The following is a 21,147-nucleotide window of genomic DNA, read 5'->3' as shown; positions in this document are numbered from 1 at the left end:
GCCTCACTCCAATGGCATGGTTTCACATTTTCATTACTGTACGTGTTTTCCATTTATCAATGCATTACTGTATGTTTTGATAATACTTCATTATACAGGTATCAACGGTTAGGTTAAGTATTGAATGACCCAAATGGTTGTATTTCATTGAGGTAAGTACAGTGAAGCCTTAATGTAAAATTTAATGTGGTGTTTTTGTAGGGCCTGGAATGAACTAGGCGATTTACATGTACAACGTGTCTCATCATACAAAAAAATTACAATACAAAAGTCACTCCGGAACCAATTAATTTCATATCTTGAGGCATTACTGTACTGAATGTAATGCATGGTGTAACAAGATACCCTCAGAGTAGCAAAATAGAAATGTAATAAAATATTTTTGGTTCCCAAATTGTACTATTGTGAAATGAATAAATATATAAAAAAGAGAGGATCACTATGCTGAAGAGAAAAGGCAAGCTTTACAACAAACTTAACAATAAAGCAGGTACTTAGAGAGTAGGAAGAAAGAGAAGCAGCTCAGTAGATGAAACAGAAAGATAAGGCCTGACTGCAGTACTACAACAAAGAAAAAACTAAAATAACATATTTTTAAGTAGTAGCCAGTGGCTCTACTGCATCATTCAGTAAGGGTTCTGATGGTACACAGCACCTCCTAGGTTTAACCCTTTTACCCCCAGGCTATTTGGAAATTTCCAACCCTTAATCCCCAGGGGGTTATTTTTTCCCCAGCACATTTTGCAGTATATTTTTTTTAAATTGGTCTTACAGCCTTAATTTTTGTCATAGAGAGGTCAGGTTGGTCTCATTCACTTGGAAAATGCCTGAATTTTCTCAAAAAATTATAAAAAAATATGGAAAAAAAATGTTTATAGCATTTTTTTGCAAGGACCTACCGGTACGTCCATGGGGGTAAAGGGATGGCTTTTGTGAAACATACCAGTACGTCCTTTGGGGGTAAAAGGGTTAAGATCCTCTTGTAGAACCTCTAATTCTTTAATTACTATTGACCCTTCTGCTGCACAGCCACCACACTCCTTCATTTATAGCTGCTCTTTTAGACACAAAATTTGTGAGGTAGATGTAGAAGATTGAGAGGGTATCTTGGATCCTTAGAGTTTTCCTCTCACTAAAGTAAGCGATTCTGATCACCCGCTTATCGATTACGCGCCGAGATGGTAGTTTAGATATTTAATCACTCTCTCGATAAAATCATCACTCTTGCAGCTCTTATTGTTTTTTGGTTGGTGTGCTAAATTGTATGATTAACCAAGCCTAAATGTTTTCTTTTTTAATAAAGATTTGCTAATTCTGTTCAATTGCATCTTGTTTGAAAGATTGTGTCGTTTGTTTGAAGCGTCGACTGCTAGCTCTTCCCAAGCTTTTGTCTTTCTTTAACGGCATAAATGCAGGGCTTAAAACCTTACATCAATTCCAGTAAATAGTAAGTAGTGAAGCAAAAAACAGCTTAATAAGGTGTTTAAAATAGATTATCAAAAAAATACAGTATTTAGATTAATCTTCTAGTAAGCTATTTAACATCCTAATAAGTTAATTTGGATACATAATTTATTTTGGGTCAAACATATGAATTAAACCAAATTCAAATTAAAGATAGTAACTCAGGTTCCTCTTTAGTGCTAAAGCCTTTTATCTTACAAGACAGATAATTTACAGGTTAGTCCTCGATTACAGTCTGTTATCTGCCTTTAGACCTGTCAGCAAGGATATTCTAGATTATTATAAAAAATGCCTCAATTAAATTCTTTTAAGTCTTTTGACATGTGTTGTATTAAAAGATATATTTAACTAGTTTGGAAGTTCTATCTTCAAATAATAGTTAATCTATATATCAGTTACTCTGTTGCCAGTTACATAAATAAAATTAGGTCCACATACAGCACTGTACATTGTAATTAGTTTGATAGAGTATTTATTACCCTTTGATATGAAGTTTGACTCCGTACGTATCAATGGTGGTAAGGCAGACCATGGCAGTGTTTTAGATGTGTCATGACTCGACAATATTAGAAACGAAAGGAATACAAAGATTCTCTCTCTTCTAGATAAGGTGCTGTTAGTAATTTGGACAAATTTGAAGAAATTTGTAGATGTCCAGGATTTGATTCTAATTATGGATAATCTTATCTTTTTTGAAAATGCTGTTTTAGAGGGGCTTCTGCAGACGTAACTGCCTTTGGGAATTTTGTGATTAAGAAAAGAAAAAAGGTATTTACCTCAATGGCGTGACAGTCTCTGAGGTGCAATTATTCCCTATTTCAAGCCTGTTGTAGATATAAATGTAAGCGATAAAGTAGTAGTTCAGTTGGTTACTGTTACTCAGGCCAGTATGTTGCTCAGGATTTGTTAGCAATCGCTGTGTCGTGCTGCAAAGGAATTGTTTTTGGGTGATGTTGTTCTGCATTCTCTATGCATCTTGTACCGGTGACAGTTTTCCTTTAGAATTTTTTTTACGTGTCGATTTCATCACTAGTCAGTGAGAAGGGTGGGTATGTATATAAATATCAGGTGAGTATAGAATTAATAAAGTTTAATATCAAAAACCCATTTATTTCTATAGATCTCTTCTGATATTCATATTGCTGACTTCTGTGATGCCAGTGAAGGAAAGCGATAGGTAAATTATAAAATAAAAATTTTTAATATAAGAAAATTATGAAATAATCTAACTCCAAAAAGTTAAAAGACCACATTGTCAGCTGCCACTATAGGACCTAGAGCTCAGCAATCTCAAAGAGAAAACAAGGATTCTTTAAGATAATGTTCAGTGAACACCAACATAGTGCACCATCAAACTGCCTTCAAAACTCCAAAGGAACATTTTTGTAAAATTAAAAGATATACTGCACGTGTAATTCTAATATTCTGAACCTTAATCTTCAAGGATTTTATACGATTTGGATCTAATTCTTTGATACTGTCTATGACCAAACTTTTAACTAAAAGTGACCTGCATTTCTGGACAAAGGATGATTTGAAATTATAATCCTACACAGAAAATTAGTGACCAGTTTGTCCAAAAATTACCGAATGTTTCTTGCCAGACAAAAAAATTCTATTCAGATGCCATGCTTACATCCATTTTCACAGGGGAAGTGAAAAAGCTGACTATAAACTTATTATTTTACACTCGCCTAGTAAGCACGAAATACCATCACATTTTCTTCAGTTGGAGAATAGTATCTATTTCTTTGGTATTAAATTTAATTCTCAGAGACCATAGCACATCATCCCCCCAAAAGGGGTTTTAACTTGAGAAAAACTCATTTTTGGAGAGATGCTACATGATCTTCATGATCTCCCCTTCACCCTATCCTCATGGAAGGAAAGGGGCCATATGAGCCTGACCCAAATATAAAAGATGGCAGTTGAGTGCATATTAGCAACCAGGAAGCTTCAGATTTACTATCAGTATTGATTCTCAGTGATGTGTCATCGTGTGTCAGATGTATTTCAGCAAAAGAGAAGCTAAGGCGGATTTAATAGAACCTGAATCCGTAGGTCTTCCTTATACTCACTCTGATACAATGGGCCTAAACCAGGGAAGACAATATTTTTTGGTTACTTTCTTGTCGTATTGGGTTCTCTGTTCTAGTCTTTCACAGTTAAGTTCTTGGAGACCACACAGTACCTCACCAAAATTAGGATTTTCCTATGACAAGAAACTTTTTTAATTTTTTTTTGTTATGAGACCATATATCAATCATATGAGCACTTTTAGCAGTGACAGTTTCAAAACTAATATTTTGATATTCTTCACAAACTTTCACCCAATAAAATAATTTTTTAGAGACTAGGAGAATTCATATTAGAGCTGAAATAATAGTATATAAGTTGACAATATACCACTAAAAAATATACATGATCTCAAAGTCTACAAAACAAATTCTTAAAAGAACACTTTGCATAAGTACACCAACATTTATATTAATCATGAGTGCCACATCAAAACACTTAAATGGAATTTTAAACATGCAAAACATGAGAATAGATTAATTATTGTAATATTACCAAATAATCACCAAAAAAGAAATTCCATAAAGAAAATTCTATAACATTCTTTATGAAGCCTCAATATTACAAAATCTGACTGGATATCATCCTGAACTAGCTTTATTGGTGAATAGGCATAGTAGTGACACAAAACAATGCAATATATAAATATAGTAACAAAATAAAATAATCAATTTGAATAACGATTATAATAACTGCACTAAAAAATAAGAAAATAATACCTCTATTGTACAAACACGGCACAAACGAAATACGACTTTACGAAAGTTTGTGCTTTCCTAATTGACTGAAAACTAGATCTAAAGCAATAAACTCATATGCCATACCAGTTCCTACCTGCACATGTGATATCAAAATAGGTTTTGTATTTATCATATTGAAGAAGTTTTTATTTGAAGTCTAAATAACAAATAAGAAAAAGGCTGGGGCTTTTAAAACGAAGCTCTCAAGTTTTCAAAACAAAATCTCACCTTGGATCATCATCTTCCAAGTAAGAAGTTTGTGAATGTGAGGAATCAGAACAGACCGACACTTCTTCCTCAAACTTGACTTGGGCGACATCAAGATTTATAGCAGAGGGAGCTGAATGGCTGAGAGTGCGTGAAACTTCAAGCGAACTCCTGAAATTGCCGTGATGGTGCTTTAGTAAAGCCATACCAATACTTATTTTGCAGATTCTAGACAACTACTCTAAAATTACTCTAATATTACTGTAGGATATGCAAGGTTCTACAAAAGTATGGTGTTTGCTTTGGTATAAAAAAATATTCTCCATGGTTACTCCTTACTTTCAATTATCACCTCTTATCTATTACACTCGCTAACTCTATATACTGGTATAATTTCCTTCTCTCAACCTGTATTCTACAAGAAAGTCTATACAACATCATAACTCCAATTAATCACTCGGCACAAAATTTTCTGTTTAGGAAAACACAAAACACAGCTCTGCGCAACCATCATTAAAGGGAATTCAGAAAAATGTTATTTTTATTAGTAAAATAAATTTTTGAATATACTTACCCGATAATCATGTAGCTGTCAACTCCGTTGCCCGACAGAATTCTATGGAGGGATACGCCAGCTATCACAATACTAGAAAGGGGTGTACTTACCAGCGCCACCTGTGGCCAGGTACTATAGTACTTCTTGTTGACACCTCCTCAATTTTTCCTCGGTCCACTGGTTCTCTATGGGGAGGAAGGGAGGGTCGATTAAATCATGATTATCGGGTAAGTATATTCAAAAATTTATTTTACTAATAAAAATAACATTTTTCAATATTAAACTTACCCGATAATCATGTAGCTGATTCACACCCAGGGGGGTGGGTGAAAACCAGTGTACAAGATTAAAGGATAGCTAAGTATCCCATATTTCATATAACAGTTATCTCAAATAACAATGAAATAATAAGTACCTGGTAAGGAAGTCGAATTGAACCGTTACTCTGCCTCTTTTTTAAGTTCGTCTTCCTTACTGAGCGCAGCGTTCCTCTTGGAGGCTGAATCAACTCAAAGGTGCTAAAGTATATAGGGCTGCAACCCCTACTAAAGGACCTCTACACAACCTCTAACCCAGGCGCTTCTCAAGAATGAATTGACCACCCGCCAAATCAAAAGGATGCGGAAGGCTTCTTAGCCTACCGTAACAACCATAAAAACAACAATAAAAGCATTCAAGAGAAAGGTTAAAAAAGGTTATGGGATTAAGGGAATGTAGTGGCTGAGCCCTCACCTACTACTGCACTCGCTGCTACGAATGGTCCCAGGGTGTAGCAGTTCTCGTAAAGAGACTGGACATCTTTAAGATAAAATGATGCAAACACTGACTTGCTCCTCCAATAGGTTGCATCCATTATGCTCTGCAGAGAACGGTTTTTATTAAAGGCCATCGAAGTAGCTACGGCTCTTACTTCGTGGGTCCTTACCTTCAGCAATGCAAGGTCTTCCTCCTTTAAGTGAGAATGGGCTTCTCTAATCAGAAGCCTTATATAATACGAAACCCCGTTCTTGGACATGGGCCTCGAAGGTTTCTTGATGGCACACCATAAGGCTTCTGACTGTCCTCGAATAGGTTTAGACCTATTAAGATAATACTTGAGAGCTCTGACAGGGCAAAGAACTCTCTCTAGTTCGTTACCTACCATGTTGGAGAGGCTAGGTATTTCAAACGATCTAGGCCAAGGACGTGAAGGAAGTTCGTTCTTTGCTAGGAATCCGAGCTGAAAAGAACATGTTGCAGATTCGGTCGTGAAACCAATGTTCTTGCTGAAGGCATGAACCTCACTGACTCTCTTAGCTGTTGCAAGGCAGACGAGAAAAAGAGTCTTGAGGGTAAGGTCCTTGAAGGAAGCTGACTGGAGAGGTTCGAACCTAGGTGACATAAGGAACCTTAAGACTACGTCTAGGTTCCAGCCTGGAGTGGATAGACGACGCTCTTTAGACGTTTCAAAAGACTTAAGGATGTCTTGAAGGTCCTTGTTGGAAGAAAGGTCCAAACCTCTGTGGCGGAGAACTGAAGCCAACATACTCCTATACCCTTTAATCGTAGGGGCTGAAAGGGATCTCTCATTCCTAAGATGTAAAAGGAAGTCAGCTATTTGGGTCACAGAGGTATTGGTAGAGGATACTGAATTGGCTCTACACCAGCTCCGGAAGACTTCCCACTTAGATTGGTAGACTCTACGAGTGGAAACCCTTCTTGCTCTGGCAATCGCACTGGCTGCCTCCTTCGAAAAGCCTCTAGCTCTAGCGAATCTTTCGACAGTCTGAAGGCAGTCAGCCGAAGAGCGTGGAGGTTTGGGTGCAACCTGTCTACGTGAGGTTGACGTAGAAGGTCCACTCTTAGAGGTAGAGTCCTGGGGATGTCGACTAGCCATTGAAGTACCTCTGTGAACCATTCTCTTGCAGGCCAAAGGGGAGCAACCAGCGTCAGCCGTGTCCCTTCGTGCGAGATGAATTTCTGCAGAACTTTGTTTATTATCTTGAACGGTGGGAATGCGTAAAGGTCGAGATGGGACCAGTTCAGTAGAAAAGCATCCACATGAACTGCTGCAGGGTCTGGAACTGGGGAACAGTACAGCGGAAGTCTCTTGGTTATGGAGGTGGCAAACAGATCTATGGTAGGTTGACCCCACAAGGTCCAAAGTCTGTTGCACACACTCTTGTGGAGGGTCCATTCCGTGGGAATGACCTGATTCCTTCTGCTTAGGCGATCTGCTGAGACGTTCATATTGCCCTGAATGAACCTCGTGACCAAAGTGAGGTTTTGACTTCTTGACCAAATGAGGAGGTCCCTTGCGATCTCGTATAGGCTCCTCGAATGGGTCCCTCCTTGCTTGGAGATGTAAGCCAAGGCTGTGGTGTTGTCTGAGTTCACCTCCACCACTTTGCCTAGCAGGAGGGACTTGAAGTTCAGCAGGGCTAAATGAACTGCTAGTAGCTCCTTGCAGTTGATGTGGAGCGTTCCCTGTTCCTCGTTCCACGTTCCCGAGCATTCCCGTCCGTTCAAGGTCGCACCCCAGCCCGAGTCCGATGCATCTGAGAAGAGATGAAGATTGGGGGTCTGAATAGCCAACGATAGGCCCTCCCTGAGAAGGAGATTGTTCTTCCACCACAAGAGAGTGGTCTTCATCTCTTTGGTGACTGGGATAGAGACTGCTTCGAGAGTCAAACCCTTGTCCCAATGAGCTGCAAGATGGAATTGAAGAGGGCGGAGGTGGAGTCTCCCTAGCTCGACGAACAGGGCCAGTGATGAAAGGGTCCCTGTGAGACTCATCCACTGTCTCACCGAGCAACTGCTCCTCTTCAGCATGCTCATGATGCACTCTAGGGCTTGGCTTATCCTGGGGGCCGATGGAAAAGCCCGAAAATCCTGACTCCGAATCTCCATTCCCAGGTACACAATGGATTGGGAGGGAATGAGCTGAGACTTTTCTATGTTGACTAACAGACCCAGTTCTCTGATTAAGTCCAAAGTCCAGTTGAGACTCTCCAGACAGCGACGACTCGTGGAGGCTCTCAACAACCAGTCGTCTAAGTAGAGGGAGGCTCTGATGTCCGATAAGTGGAGGAATTTTGCTATATTCCTCATCAGATGCGTGAACACCATAGGAGCTGTGCTTAGGCCAAAACACAGGGCTTGGAATTGGTAGACAACCTTTCCAAAAACGAATCTCAGGAAAGGTTGGGAGTCTGGATGAATAGGAACGTGAAAGTAGGCATCTTTCAAGTCCAACGAGACCATCCAGTCCTCCTGCCTGACCGCTGCTAGGACCGACTTCGTCGTCTCCATCGTGAACGTCTGCTTGGTGACATACGCATTGAGCGCGCTGACGTCCAGCACCGGTCTCCAACCTCCTGTCTTCTTGGCCACCAGAAAGAGACGGTTGTAGAAGCCCGGGGATTGATGGTCCCGGACTATAACCACTGCCTTCTTCTGCACAAGTAGCGACACCTCCTGGTGCAACGCTAGCCTCTTGTCCTCTTCTTTGTAGTTGGGAGAGAGGTTGATGGGAGATGTGGTCAGAGGGGGTTTGAGGCAGAATGGAATCCTGTAACCCTCCCTCAGCCAACTGACAGACTGGGCGTCTGCACCTCTCTTTTCCCAGGCTTGCCAGAAGCTCTTGAGTCTGGCTCCTACTGCTGTCTGGAGATGCGGAGAGTCAGTTTTTTCCTTTAGAGGCCTTGGAGCCTTTCCTAGACTTGCTCCTGGAAGAGTCTGGACGGGAGCTTCCTCGGCTGGGGGCTCTACCACGAAAGGGCGGTATGAACCTCGTAGCAGGAGTATCAGCCACTGGGGTGCGATAAGTCCTGGGGACAGAGGTAGCAACCTTAGACTTACGAGCCGATGAGGCTACAAGATCATGTGTGTCCTTTTGTATCAGGGCAGCAGACAAGTCCTTAACCAGCTCTTCGGGGAAGATGAACTTCGAGAGCGGAGCGAAAAGGAGTTGTGACCTTTGACAAGGTGTAATGCTGGAGGAAAGGAAGGTACAAAGCTGTTCCCTTTTCTTAAGAACCCCTGATACAAACATCGACGCAAGCTCGCCAGATCCATCTCTAATGGCCTTATCCATGCAGGACATTAATAGCATGGCAGAATCCTTGTCCGCAGGGGAGGTCTTCTTGCTGAGGGCCCCCAGGCACCAGTCTAGAAAGTTGAACATCTCAAATGCTCTAAAAACACCCTTCAGGAAGTGATCAAGGTCTGAGAAGGTCCAGCAAACCTTAGAGCGCCTCATTGCAGTTCTACGAGGCGAGTCTACCAGACTTGAGAAGTCAGCCTGGGCAGAGGCAGGTACTCCCAAGCCTGGTTCCTCTCCTGTGGCATACCAAACGCTCGCTTTAGAAGTGAGCTTAGTCGGAGGAAACATGAAAGAAGTCTTGCCAAGGTGTTGCTTAGTCTGCAGCCACTCCCCTAAGATCCTTAACGCTCTCTTAGAGGACCTTGCTAGTACTAGCTTAGTATAGGTAGACTTAGCTGGCTGCATGCCCAGCGAAAACTCAGATGGTGGAGAGCGGGGAATAGCAGAGACAAAGTGGTCTGGGTATACCTCCCTAAGCAGAGCCAAGACCTTACGAAAGTCAATAGACGGTGGAGAAGGCTTGGATTCATCCACGTCTGATGAGGGATCCAGGTGTGCCGCCTCATCATCAGACGCCTCATCACCAGAGTGTAGCGAAGAGATCGGACAGGTATGCTGAACAGCAGAGTCAGAACGAGCAGGAACAACAATATTAGTGGTTTCCTCTTCAAGAATCTGTTGAGGGAAAACCTGAGGCTCAGACTGCAAAGGCTGAACAAAAGAAGAAGCAGAAGGTAGGCGCATGGGTGGAGGAGGCTGACTCCTGGCATGAGTGGCTGAACTCAAGGGTTGCGCTTGCTGAGTGGTTGGCGGAAGCGGAGTAGCAAGTTCCTGTTCCTGCGGTGTGAGCGGAGCGCGATGAGGTAGAGGCTGCGCAGAACGTAGTAAATGTCTCGCAAGCTGAGGCTCCTGAGGCGCAAGGCTAAGGTGTTGTGGTGCTTGCCTTGTGGAGGGTTGAGCTCGCTGCAGCGAGAGCTGAGGAGACTGACTCATGGACGGGAGAGGTTGTTGTACCTCAACCGAGTGTTGCATCACTGGTGGAGCAGCAAGTGGAAGCGGAGGAAGAGAGGTATAAGCCTCCTGATCCCATTGCTGAGGTTGCCTTAAGGAAGGCGGAGGCTGTACACCACTGGGAACAGTAAACTCAGAACGTGGCTCAACATCGTACGCCTGGCAGGCGGTACTGCGGTCAGGCGGAGCGAGCGCAGGCGGAGCGAGCGCAGGCGGAGCGAGTGCAGGCGGAGGCGGAGGCGCAACCTTCTCAGCCCGACACTCACTCATCAAGACCGAAAGCTGTGCTTGCATGGACTGCAGTAGAGACAACTTGGGGTCGGCAGACACTACGGTCTGCTGAGGCAAAGCCTGAACAGCCGAGAACTGTTGCGGCAGAACCTTACTCCTCTTGGGCGGAGTACAGTCGACTGATTGTAGCGGGATGTCAACAAAAACAAACCCCCCACACCCTTAATCACTCTTACTTTCTCAATATCCCACAATACAAACTTTCCCCTGACTCTACTTCAAACTGGACTATTGCACGAAGGGAAAAACAAACAAAACATAACCTTAAAACTATATTTACCGCAACCGAAAACAAAAATCACATTAAATTCAACAGACAAAATTTGCTGGATAAATAGATATCGGTGCGTAAGGGTACCGAGAATTCTCCAATAATCGGGAAAACAATAGCCTTTAAATATACCCAACCCGTCAGTCCACATACAGTACTGAAAACACTTACTTCACACACAGTACCGAAAAATACTTAAACACTGAAAAAAAAATCACAACACTAAAACACCAGTCGTCATATATAACCCAGCAAAAATAATCAAACTTAATACTAAAACATACGAGAACTTCTTAAATTAATATTTGTGTGTGGCCACCATCGTCCACCGACTCTACACACTGGCACCAGTCTTTATAACCAATTGCCACCACTCCTGGCAAACAATAACGAACAGTCAATTCGACTGTCCAATAACATTAAACGTGGTCATCATCATCATTATAATCATCATCATCATCATCATCAATCGGAATCTCAAATAACAGGCCAGGTCATCAACGGTTGTGCAGTCAAATGAGCAGTCCAAACAATATTAAGTACAGGCCAGGTCATCAACAACAAATCCACTTTCTAAATTCGGTCTCTCCAAAGGAGGAATCGCGGCTCAGAATATAAAAAAAAGCTTCACAGCCGGCTTTCGAAGAGCAAAAAAAATACACAGCCGACTCCTACTATCGTTCGATATCCAATGCTTTCGCCCAAGACATTCATCACCACCCTATCCTAGCTAAAAAAGGTAAACAAACAACCTCAATTATACCAACAATCTTTCCAACTTCAAACAATCATTCGCTAATTACCCTTTCCTCAGCGCGCACCGCGGACACACAAAACACGCACACACAAACGCACATACACACATACTCTCTTGCGCACGCGCGATCTAGCAAACTAAAGCAAATGAAATTCTTCCTTTCTTTCTTTCTCTCTCTCTCTCTCTCTCTCTCTCTCTCTCTCTCTCTCTCTCTCTCTCTCTCTCTCTCTCTCTCTCTCTCTCTCTCTCACAAAACTATGCAAATAAACACTTACTCTCTCTTGCGGTTTGACAAAACTAAGTAAATAACATTCTCTCTCTCTCTCTCTGACAAAACTAAAGCAAATAAAATGTCTCGATTTAACAATACTAAAACAACTCTCTCTCTCTCTCTCTCTCTCTCTCTCTCTCTCTCTCTCTCTCTCTCTCTCTCTCTCTCTCTCTCTCTCTCTGTGACAAACTAAAGCCAATACTGTAAACAATTTCTCTCTCTCTCTCTCTCTCTCTCTCTCTCTCTCTCTCTCTCTCTCTCTCTCTCTCTCTCTCTCTCTCTCTCTCTCTCCCTCCCTGACAAAACTTAAATAAACACTCTCTCTCTCTCTCTCTCTCTCTCTCTCTCTCTCTCTCTCTCTCTCTCTCTCTCTCTCTCTCTCTCTCTCTCTCTCTCTCTCCTGATTTGGCAAAAAAAAAAAAATTAAATTAAAATTGATCCTCCACATGATGACTGAGGCGAGTCAGAGCTGAGCCAATGACTGCAGCCCGGTTGAGCACTCGCGGACTGGACTCTGCGTTTGAGTGGTCTAGAGACCTGAGTCCAGCGTTTCTTCCCTGACAATAGATCAGCGGACGAGTAAAAGACGGGCTCAATCGTCTGCAGGTGGGAGTGACGGTCTCTGGAAGACACGCCCGCAACCACCAAGGATACTTCTGTGCGCCGATCAAGGCCTGCCGAACCCTTTTGCCCTTCGACATTGCTTCTCCCCTGGGCTTGGGAGCTTGCAAGAGGTCCCGGACTGGGAGAACGACTGACACGCACAGAAGTATCCTCACGCACCACACTGACACTGACACTAGCACTTGGCACTGCACTGACACTAGCACTCGTCACAGCACTGGCACTAATTCCACCCACTGCACTCTTGACCTTAAGTTCCTTGACTTCGGCCATAAGAGACTTATGATCACTTACCACTGACTCTACTTTATCGCCTAAGGCCTGAATAGCACGCAACACAACAGACATATCAGGCTGAGGGCAAATAGTAGGTTCGGGGGTAGCCACTACAGGGGTAGGAAAAGGTAGGGGATCATGAGGTGAGGAAAAAAGTGAAGAGTGAGAAGAACTCCTCCTAACTCTACCTTTCTCTAACTTAGTTGAATATTTCAAAAGACGGACAAAATCAAGTTCCGAAAGTCCGGCGCATTCCTCACATCGATTTTCTAACTGACAGGGCCTATCCCTACAGTCAGAACAAGCGGTGTGAGGATCTACCGAGGCCTTCGGAATACGCCTATTACAAGACCTACATCGCCTATGGGTGGGGGCTTGCGAAATGTCAGACATCTTGAATCCAAAGAGTTAGCCAAGTGGGGTTCCAAAATCAAGCAAAAGATCGTTAACCGTTAATCAGGACTATATAAAAGCTATCTAAGCTAATATAAGAAGGTTTCCAGTAAAGCGACAGCCGAAATCTGAGAGAATACTTCACCAAAAGCCGTGAAAATACTCGAAGATCATAAGCGTATCCCAGAACGTCTTGCCGGAAGCACGACAGAGGAAAAATTGAGGAGGTGTCAACAAGAAGTACTATAGTACCTGGCCACAGGTGGCGCTGGTAAGTACACCCCTTTCTAGTATTGTGATAGCTGGCGTATCCCTCCATAGAATTCTGTCGGGCAACGGAGTTGACAGCTACATGATTATCGGGTAAGTTTAATATTGAAAAAGGAAAGATTTCTTATGGATCTTAATGGTGCTCCATAACTATCTTTTATCATCTCTCAATGGTGAAACAAATCTTAACAATAACTGCAAAGACTCCTGAAAAAATAAGGCAATTAAAGAATGATGAACATTTAGAACTTTACAGTAAATACTTACTACAAAAAATTTTCATTGAAACTTGTGGGTATGTCACACAAATCTGGAGATTTTTGATTTATGAGACTTTTAGAGAGGGGTCTGATGTGAACATTAAAAATAATGACAACGGTGAACTATAAGTATTTTGAAATTTAGGGGTTTCGGAACGATCAAAATTAGGTGGAGATAGGACACGATCACATGTAGGCTACTGAAGATAAAAAGTTGCGAGAAAAATAACAAATAATGTGAATACAGTAGCACCTTGGTTTACAAGAATCTTTTAATATAAGGAAATCAGTATGCGAGCATACAAATTCAAATTGGTTCATGAGCATTGTATTGGTTTGTGTGCAAATATTTTGGTATGCATGGGTATTTCGTGTGGACAAATACTAACGAAACTACCATGCGATGTGCAAAAAGTAGTCACACAATGCCCATATGCCACTCACCCAGTATTCAAGTAATTTTTTATGCCATTCTATTTTGCCTTAGCTCACATCCCCCTCCCCACTGGTAACAAGTTAACTCTTCCACTTTCCTAGTAGCACTCATAGCAGCATCATCTATATTATCATGCAAATGTCTTTGGTACTGTTCTTTGTTGAATTTTAATCTCTATTGGTCGCCATCAAGTTAACAGTACAGTACAGCATTGTGACAATGGCACCTAAGGTGATTAAAATAAAAAACTGACTAAAATCCTCTCCTTGCTAGTGGAAAGGTAACACGAAATTGTTATATACAAAAAAAGGTACACAATTATAATCATTTTCTGCATACTTGGTAAACTCTCAGAATAGATTTTATTTTACAGGAACAGAACCATTAGAAATGTCTGAATTGAAAGCTTAACAATCAGACCATGATTTCTGTTTTAAAGATAAAGTACCATTGTTCATGGAATAAAGAATATAATCAATTTCATCTTCTGTTTGTTGTAAATCTGGTTTCATGTCATTCATGGGAGGTCGTGTTTTTCTGACCAGAATATCACTGTAAGATGCTGAGTAATGGTTCTTAAAATACTCCAAGGCCCCCAAAACAAGGGACTCGTATCATTGAATCATCCTCTGGGATGTTTCCTGGTTTAAACCTATCTATAGATACCCAGGTAGGTCTGCCTTCTACTGACATTTCACAGCACTTCTTTTTTCGTTGTAGTATTAGATAAGATCCCAAGTATGTGGGTGATGTGGGGGGGAGGGGGGTGAGACTATTTTGACACTCATTTGATATGTTCTAGCTCTTAAGGGACGTAAGATTTCTTGGCTAAGGTGTATGTTTTTCTGTCTGGAAAAATTTCTTCTATTGCTTTAAGGATGCTTATTGGGCATACTCTTCACCACACTTTTAACTACACTAAGGTCCACAAGGCACTAGAAGAGTTGGAAGACACAGGCTACTAAGGACTATGAAGCGTGAAGTAGAAAATGATGAATGGAAAAGTATTGGTTTAAAAGCTCTTCCTTGAGGGTACACCCGGGAAAGCTGTTCTATCTTATTTCTCTTCCAATTGTTTTTTGAAGTATTTATAGTTTATATATTAAAGATCTAATTTAATGTTATTAGTTCTTAAAATATTTTAATTTGATTATTTATTTTTTCTCTTGTAGTATGTTTATTTCCTTGTTTCCTTTCCTCACTGGGCTATTTTTCCCTATTGGAGCCCTTGGGCTTATAGCATCTTGCTTTTTCAATTATGGTTATAGCTTAGCTTGTAATAATAATAATAAAAATGGATATTAGAGGGGATGGCCGGTTCATTTGGATTCTTAAACATATCTGTGGGTATTACTAATGATTGTCGGTAGAGTGCCTCCGCCAGTAAGGCGTGGAGGGATGTTTGTGAAGCTGCTCTCAGTCCTAATAGGATCCATGGTAAATACTTTTCCTATCTTTCATCCTGACATATGTTGGTGAGTGATGCTTTAAGGGTGATAAAGAAATCCTCAACTATGTCGTTAGCCTCTGGGTTGTAAACCGTCATATGGTTTAACTGTTTTTACAAGGCTGGCAGCGAGGAATCTCTATTGTTGACCCAATTGATTAGAACTTAAGCACAGCTTACTACCATCTGCTGTTTGACAGGTGTTGCCTCAGGCCATCTGGTATTCGGTAGCTGGTGAAAAAGTATCTATATACCACAGAGGGCAGTGGGGGTCCCACAATGTCAGGAATATGAGTGAGGCAACGATCAATTGGTTTGAATCTCCTATCCAAGACTCTCTATGTGCCTTGTGATATTTGATATCTAACAGGAATGACATTTGCAAGACCATTTCTTCATGTCTGTCTTCATTGCTCATCAAATGTATCAATCAGTTAAGATGCTGGCTGTGGAGCAGCCTGACGGGTGTGATAAATCATGGGCGAGGTTGAGGTCTTCCTTGTCAAAACCAATGGAAGATAGGGGTGAGGACATCCAGTGTTGGTGTTGCAGGCAATGAGTGTATTTCCATCATCTGTGACAAAATCTCTCAACACCAAAACGGACCTTTCCTACCAGAGGCGCTGTGGGTCTTCATCGTCCTTCTGGTTTGCTGCTATCTTGGGTCTATCATTCCCGATTTAGACAGCATTAATGGTTTTTCTGGAAAGGGATCTGTAACATTGTTGAAAGAGCCCTTCAGATACCTGATGGTATAGTACTCAGTAAACACTGATACTTGCAGCTGTCGGTATACTAACAGCAATCCACCTTTATTATTAAAGTGTGAATCAAGGGATGATGGTCCGCTTGTACTATGAATTGCTGTTCCTTACGCATGTTTATGAAAGGCTCAATGGCATGTGTATGAAATGCCGAATGGAATGGTTGATGGCCAGTAGTTCTCTGTCGAATGTAGGGTATATCTGTTCCACTGGATATAGCTTATTGCTGAAAAATTCTAGTGGTCAGCCATTAACGTCTGCATCCTGCTTGAGTACGGCACCCATTGCTGTGCTACTTACATCCAAAGTCAGTATAAGGGACCTATTGGAGAGAGGATATAATAGTGTTGCAGCAGAACCAAGTGTGTTTTTGGCCTCTTAAAATGCTATTTCCCGCTTATCTGACCAGCATAATGTTTCTGGTTGTCAAATTTAGCATTCATATGAGGGAGGCATGATTCTAGCCAGGTTGGGTATAAAACAGTGATAGTAACTGATCATGCAAACACACTCTTGCAATGATTTAATGTTTCCTGGCCTTGGGAAATTGGCAACAGCTTCGACCTTCGTCCAGAGGGGCTTAACACCTTTGGGACTTATTCGATGACTAAGAAATTCTAACATATTTTTCATCCATTCATAATACTCTTGTTGGACAATTAACCTGTTTCTCTGAGCTTCTATTGGATTTGTTTTACATTTTTTATGTGCAGTTTATAGTTGGGTTGAAAAACAGGATGTCATCAATGTAAATGATGCAGCAGGGTAATTCTCTGAGGATGTCATGTTCAAAGGTGTCACCTGCATTTTGAAGGCTGAAAAATGTAATCATGTAATCTGGACTTTGTCTCAAAGGGGGTGATAATTGTTGTGTTTTTGTACGTCCTCTTTTGCTGCCAGGAGTTGATAATACTCCAACAGGAGATAGATTTTCAAGAATATTCTTGCCACTTTTGAGCTGGTTTGTTAAGTCAGCAATGTTAGGTAGGGGTACCGGTCTGGTACTGTTTGAACATTTAGTTAAAGGTCGTTACTGTAGGGCTGCTATTTGCCATCTCCTCTAAACACCATGATATTATTATCATCATCATTACTGGCTAAGCTATAACCCTAGGTGGAAAAGAAGATGATATAAGCTTAAGGGCTCCAAGAGAGAAAAATAGTCTTGGTAGTCATGTTGGTCAGGGTATCAACCATCCATTGAGATACTAACACAAGAGAGATATTGGGTCTTTTGACTGGCCAGATAGTACTATATTGGATACCTTGCTCTGGTTATGAATAATTTTTCCTTTCCCTATACATACACCGAATAGCCTGGCATATTCTTTCAATGTTTTCTTCTGTCCTCATAAACCTGACAACACTGAGATTACTTAACAAATCTTCTTCACTCAGGGGGTTAACGACTGCACTTTGATTTTTTAGTGGCTACTTTCCTCTTAGTAAGGGTAGAAGACTCTAGCTATGGTAAGCAGCTCTTCTAAGAGAAGGACAGTCCAAAATCAAACCATTGTTCTCTAGTTTTGGGTAGTGCCATAGCCTTTGTACCATGGTCTTCCACTGTCTTGGGGTAGAGTTCTCATGCTTGAGGGTACACTCGGGCACACTATTCTATCTTAATTTTCTCCCTTTTGTCTTTTTGAAGTATTTATAGTTTATATATGAAGTATTTATAGTTTATATATGAAATATCTATTTTGATGTAGTTTCAGTTCTTATATTTTATTTTAATTGTTCATTACTTCTCTTGTACTTGTTTATTTCCGGATTTCCTTTCCTCGTTGGGCTTTATTTCCCTTGTTGGAGCCCTTGGGCTTATACCATCCTAATGATAATAATAATAATAATGATAATAATGATATTAAAATAGTGATGAAAGGAAATAAAGAAATAAATAAACTACAAGACAGGTAATGAACAATTAATATAAAATATTCTAAGAACAGCAACATTAAAATAGATCTTTCATCCTAAACTATAAAGAGATATGTCAGCCTGTTTAACATAAAAACATTTGTTGCAAGTTTGAACTCCTGAAGTTCCACCGATTCTATATCCTGATTAGGAAGATCATTCCACAATCTGGATATACATACATACATACATATACCATGGCACTTCCCCCAATTTTGGGGGGTAGCCGACATCAACAAGAAACAAAAACAAAACGGGGACCTCTACTCTCTACGTTCCTCCCAGCCTAACAAGGGACTCAACCGAGTTCAGCTGGTACTGCTAGGGTGTCACAGCCCACCCTCCCACATTATCCACCACAGATGAAGCTTCATAATGCTGAATCCCCTACTGCTTCTACCTCCGCGGTCATCTATGGCATCGGAGGCAGCAGCAGGGGCATAAAAACAAGAATAGTGCCAACGTTATCCCTGCGTGTCGTAAGAGGCGACTAAAAGGGACGGGACAAGGGGGCTAGGAACCTCCTCTCCTGTATCTACATCCTGTGAGACATCGACAATCTGGATATAGCTGGAGTAAAACTTCTAGAACACTTTAGTATTGATCCTTATGATGGGAGAAGGCATGACTATTAGAATCAACTTCATACCTAGTATTACGAGCAGATTGGTACTTTCCAGGAAGATCAGTAAGCAAAAGATGGTCAGAAGTATGAAAAATCTTATGTAACATGCATAAAGGACTAATAGAGCGATGGTGCCAGAGATTAATATGCCAAGCATGCTAAGGGATTCGGAATACGTGAACAAAACATCTCGGTCTTTTTGCTATGATGTTGTAAGGATGTCAACATTGGGTTGATCACATCATTTCAAAATTTTAGTCACACTGCAATAATGGATGTACAGACCATTTGTTTGGAAGAACATAACTTTCTTTTTATTTCATCTGCTAAGATGTTCAATTTTCCAGATATAAATGGAAAAGAAGGCTTATTCTTAAATTTAACAGTACCCCTGCTATCTAGTACAGGGACTGTGCTCTTGTTCTTCCTTGGATCCGAATGTAAGCCACTACCATCATATTGTCCAAAAACACCACTATGGTCTTTCTTATCACCATTAGTTCCTGGTCCTGAAGAGTTCTGAATAATGCTAGATGCTCTCAGCAATTGATATGGGAAGTTTACTATTGTGAATTCAATTTTCCTGACACATGTAAATGATCTAACATAGCTCACATCCTTCCTGTTAAGCCTCTGCAAACAAAGTAAGGTCTGGGATTTTCATTTCCAAAGAAATTTTCTGAGATAACCAACTGTGATCATCCAACCAAATCAGCCGTTAAAGTTGATTTCTATCACTTTAGTTGAGATTGTCTCTTGATTAGCTATTCTGTTCCAATGTAGATCGAGATGAAATTGGAAAACCTTCCTCTTTGGATATCCCATCATAATTAATTTCTCTAGGGAAACAGTGATGCCTAGCAGACTCATCCACAACAGAGCCAACACAGGCTTGAACATCTTGAACTTTTATAACAAAAAGAAAAAAGGCCTGGATAATTTTCTCTACAGGAAAAACCTGAAAAGCTACTGTTGAGGGGTAGGATTAACAGATAAAATTGTGGAGCAGGGTTTAAAACTTCTCTTATCAAATCTTTTGCTAGAAGGTTTGCAATTTCTAGTTTCAAAATCTGAGCCTTTAGTACATTTGCTAGATAACTCAGAAACAGAACTGGCTCCTTGGAACAGGGTGATTGGGAGGTAGCCTTCTTTAACTATAGCTATTGCCCGTAGATCGGGATGAAGACTTTTCCAAACATGATATAAGTGGGATAGTCTTCCTCCAACAGGAATTTGCAGGGAAGGACTGTCATAGCATTCTCCAATAAGATCTTCAAGTTGGGTGCCAACTTTTCCAGAACACTTAAGAGTGGAATCCTGATGTTATACCACACTTGCAAATGGAGTTCCTTGGAGACAATACGCTACGGAAGTTGAAGCTGTTGGGTCCTTTGGTACTGTATTCTTAGAAAAATACTTCAAAGCATCAGTTCAAGGCCTAGAACCCTCTTAAGCAATTACTTCATGAATCCTGTCTACATACAAAACAGGACCCAAAGCAGGGGACGAAATCTCAGAAACTATCCATACTCTTGAGGCACATCCTTGTTCTATTCTCTTAATCACAAAAGACAAAAAGGCTACTGTAGCCTTGGAAGCCCAATCTAAAACAGTTATATCTAAACACATCAGATAATCTAAAATAAATTTCAAATCCTGATTACCTGGGAATTTCTCTTCTATAAAGCTGGAAATAACCCTTATTAGAGAGTATTTAAAAAACGTCTCCTACTTTATTACCCATAAATAGCATTTCCTTAGTAAAACAACTTTCAACCCATTTATCTAAAGATTTTCATCTATTTAAAGTGATGATGGGCTCAAGGCATAATATTCTATCGTAAACTAGAACAAAATTAGGTAATTGGTTAGTCTTATACAAGATATAACATCATAACATCTTTAATGTATAGAAAGCATCAACACTAAATAAGAAGCAGATTCAACAGCATTTCTTTGTATTTGAGACGACAAGTTATTCCTTCTATGGCCAATGAGATAACGGAGGGGTATGAATGGCCTTGGGAAATACAGTAGGTGTTAACAAAACATTCAAAGATTATGCAACATCAGAACTTACCTGAAGCACCTTATTCAGGTATTTTTCAGCAATAAGGTTACATAAGGTTTGAAAGGGAATTACCTCTTCACATTTGGGGTCTTCCTATGTTATCTTCCTCCTGATCTTCCTGTTCAGAATGATGAACACTCTAATGCCTACAATTACCCCAATAACGTTAATCCGAGATGAGCTAGTGGCTGAACTTGCAAGTGAACAATTCCACCCGAAACATAATGCAACCGCATAACTTTAGTTAAAACTTTATCAGAAACATTTGGCTCAAAGGGAATCACACGATATGCCACCTTATATACATATGAAATACAAGGTTGCTTATAAGTACAT

General features: G+C 40.8%; 1 protein-coding gene across 6 annotated transcripts in view; it reads right to left on the bottom strand.

Moving 5' to 3' along the window:
* The window catches only part of l(2)k05819 (transmembrane protein 94-like protein l(2)k05819), a 420,286-nt gene that overhangs the window by 133,576 nt on the left and 265,563 nt on the right, over positions 1 to 21,147 (bottom strand). For 5 of the 6 annotated variants that reach the window (XM_068379935.1, XM_068379940.1, XM_068379952.1 and 2 more), the window contains one exon: positions 4,509 to 4,658. The exons of the other annotated variant lie outside the window; for it this stretch is intronic. In XM_068379935.1, coding sequence (XP_068236036.1) covers positions 4,509 to 4,658 — 150 coding nt within the window. The remainder of the gene's footprint in view (positions 1 to 4,508; positions 4,659 to 21,147) is intronic. 6 annotated transcript variants of the gene reach the window in all.

This window comes from Palaemon carinicauda, chromosome 1 (genome assembly GCF_036898095.1).
Source record: "Palaemon carinicauda isolate YSFRI2023 chromosome 1, ASM3689809v2, whole genome shotgun sequence".
In the NCBI taxonomy this organism is placed as follows: Eukaryota; Metazoa; Arthropoda; class Malacostraca; order Decapoda; family Palaemonidae; genus Palaemon; species Palaemon carinicauda.
The sequence above is the reverse complement of the archived record's forward strand: the minus strand, read 5'-3'. Positions and strand labels throughout refer to the sequence as shown.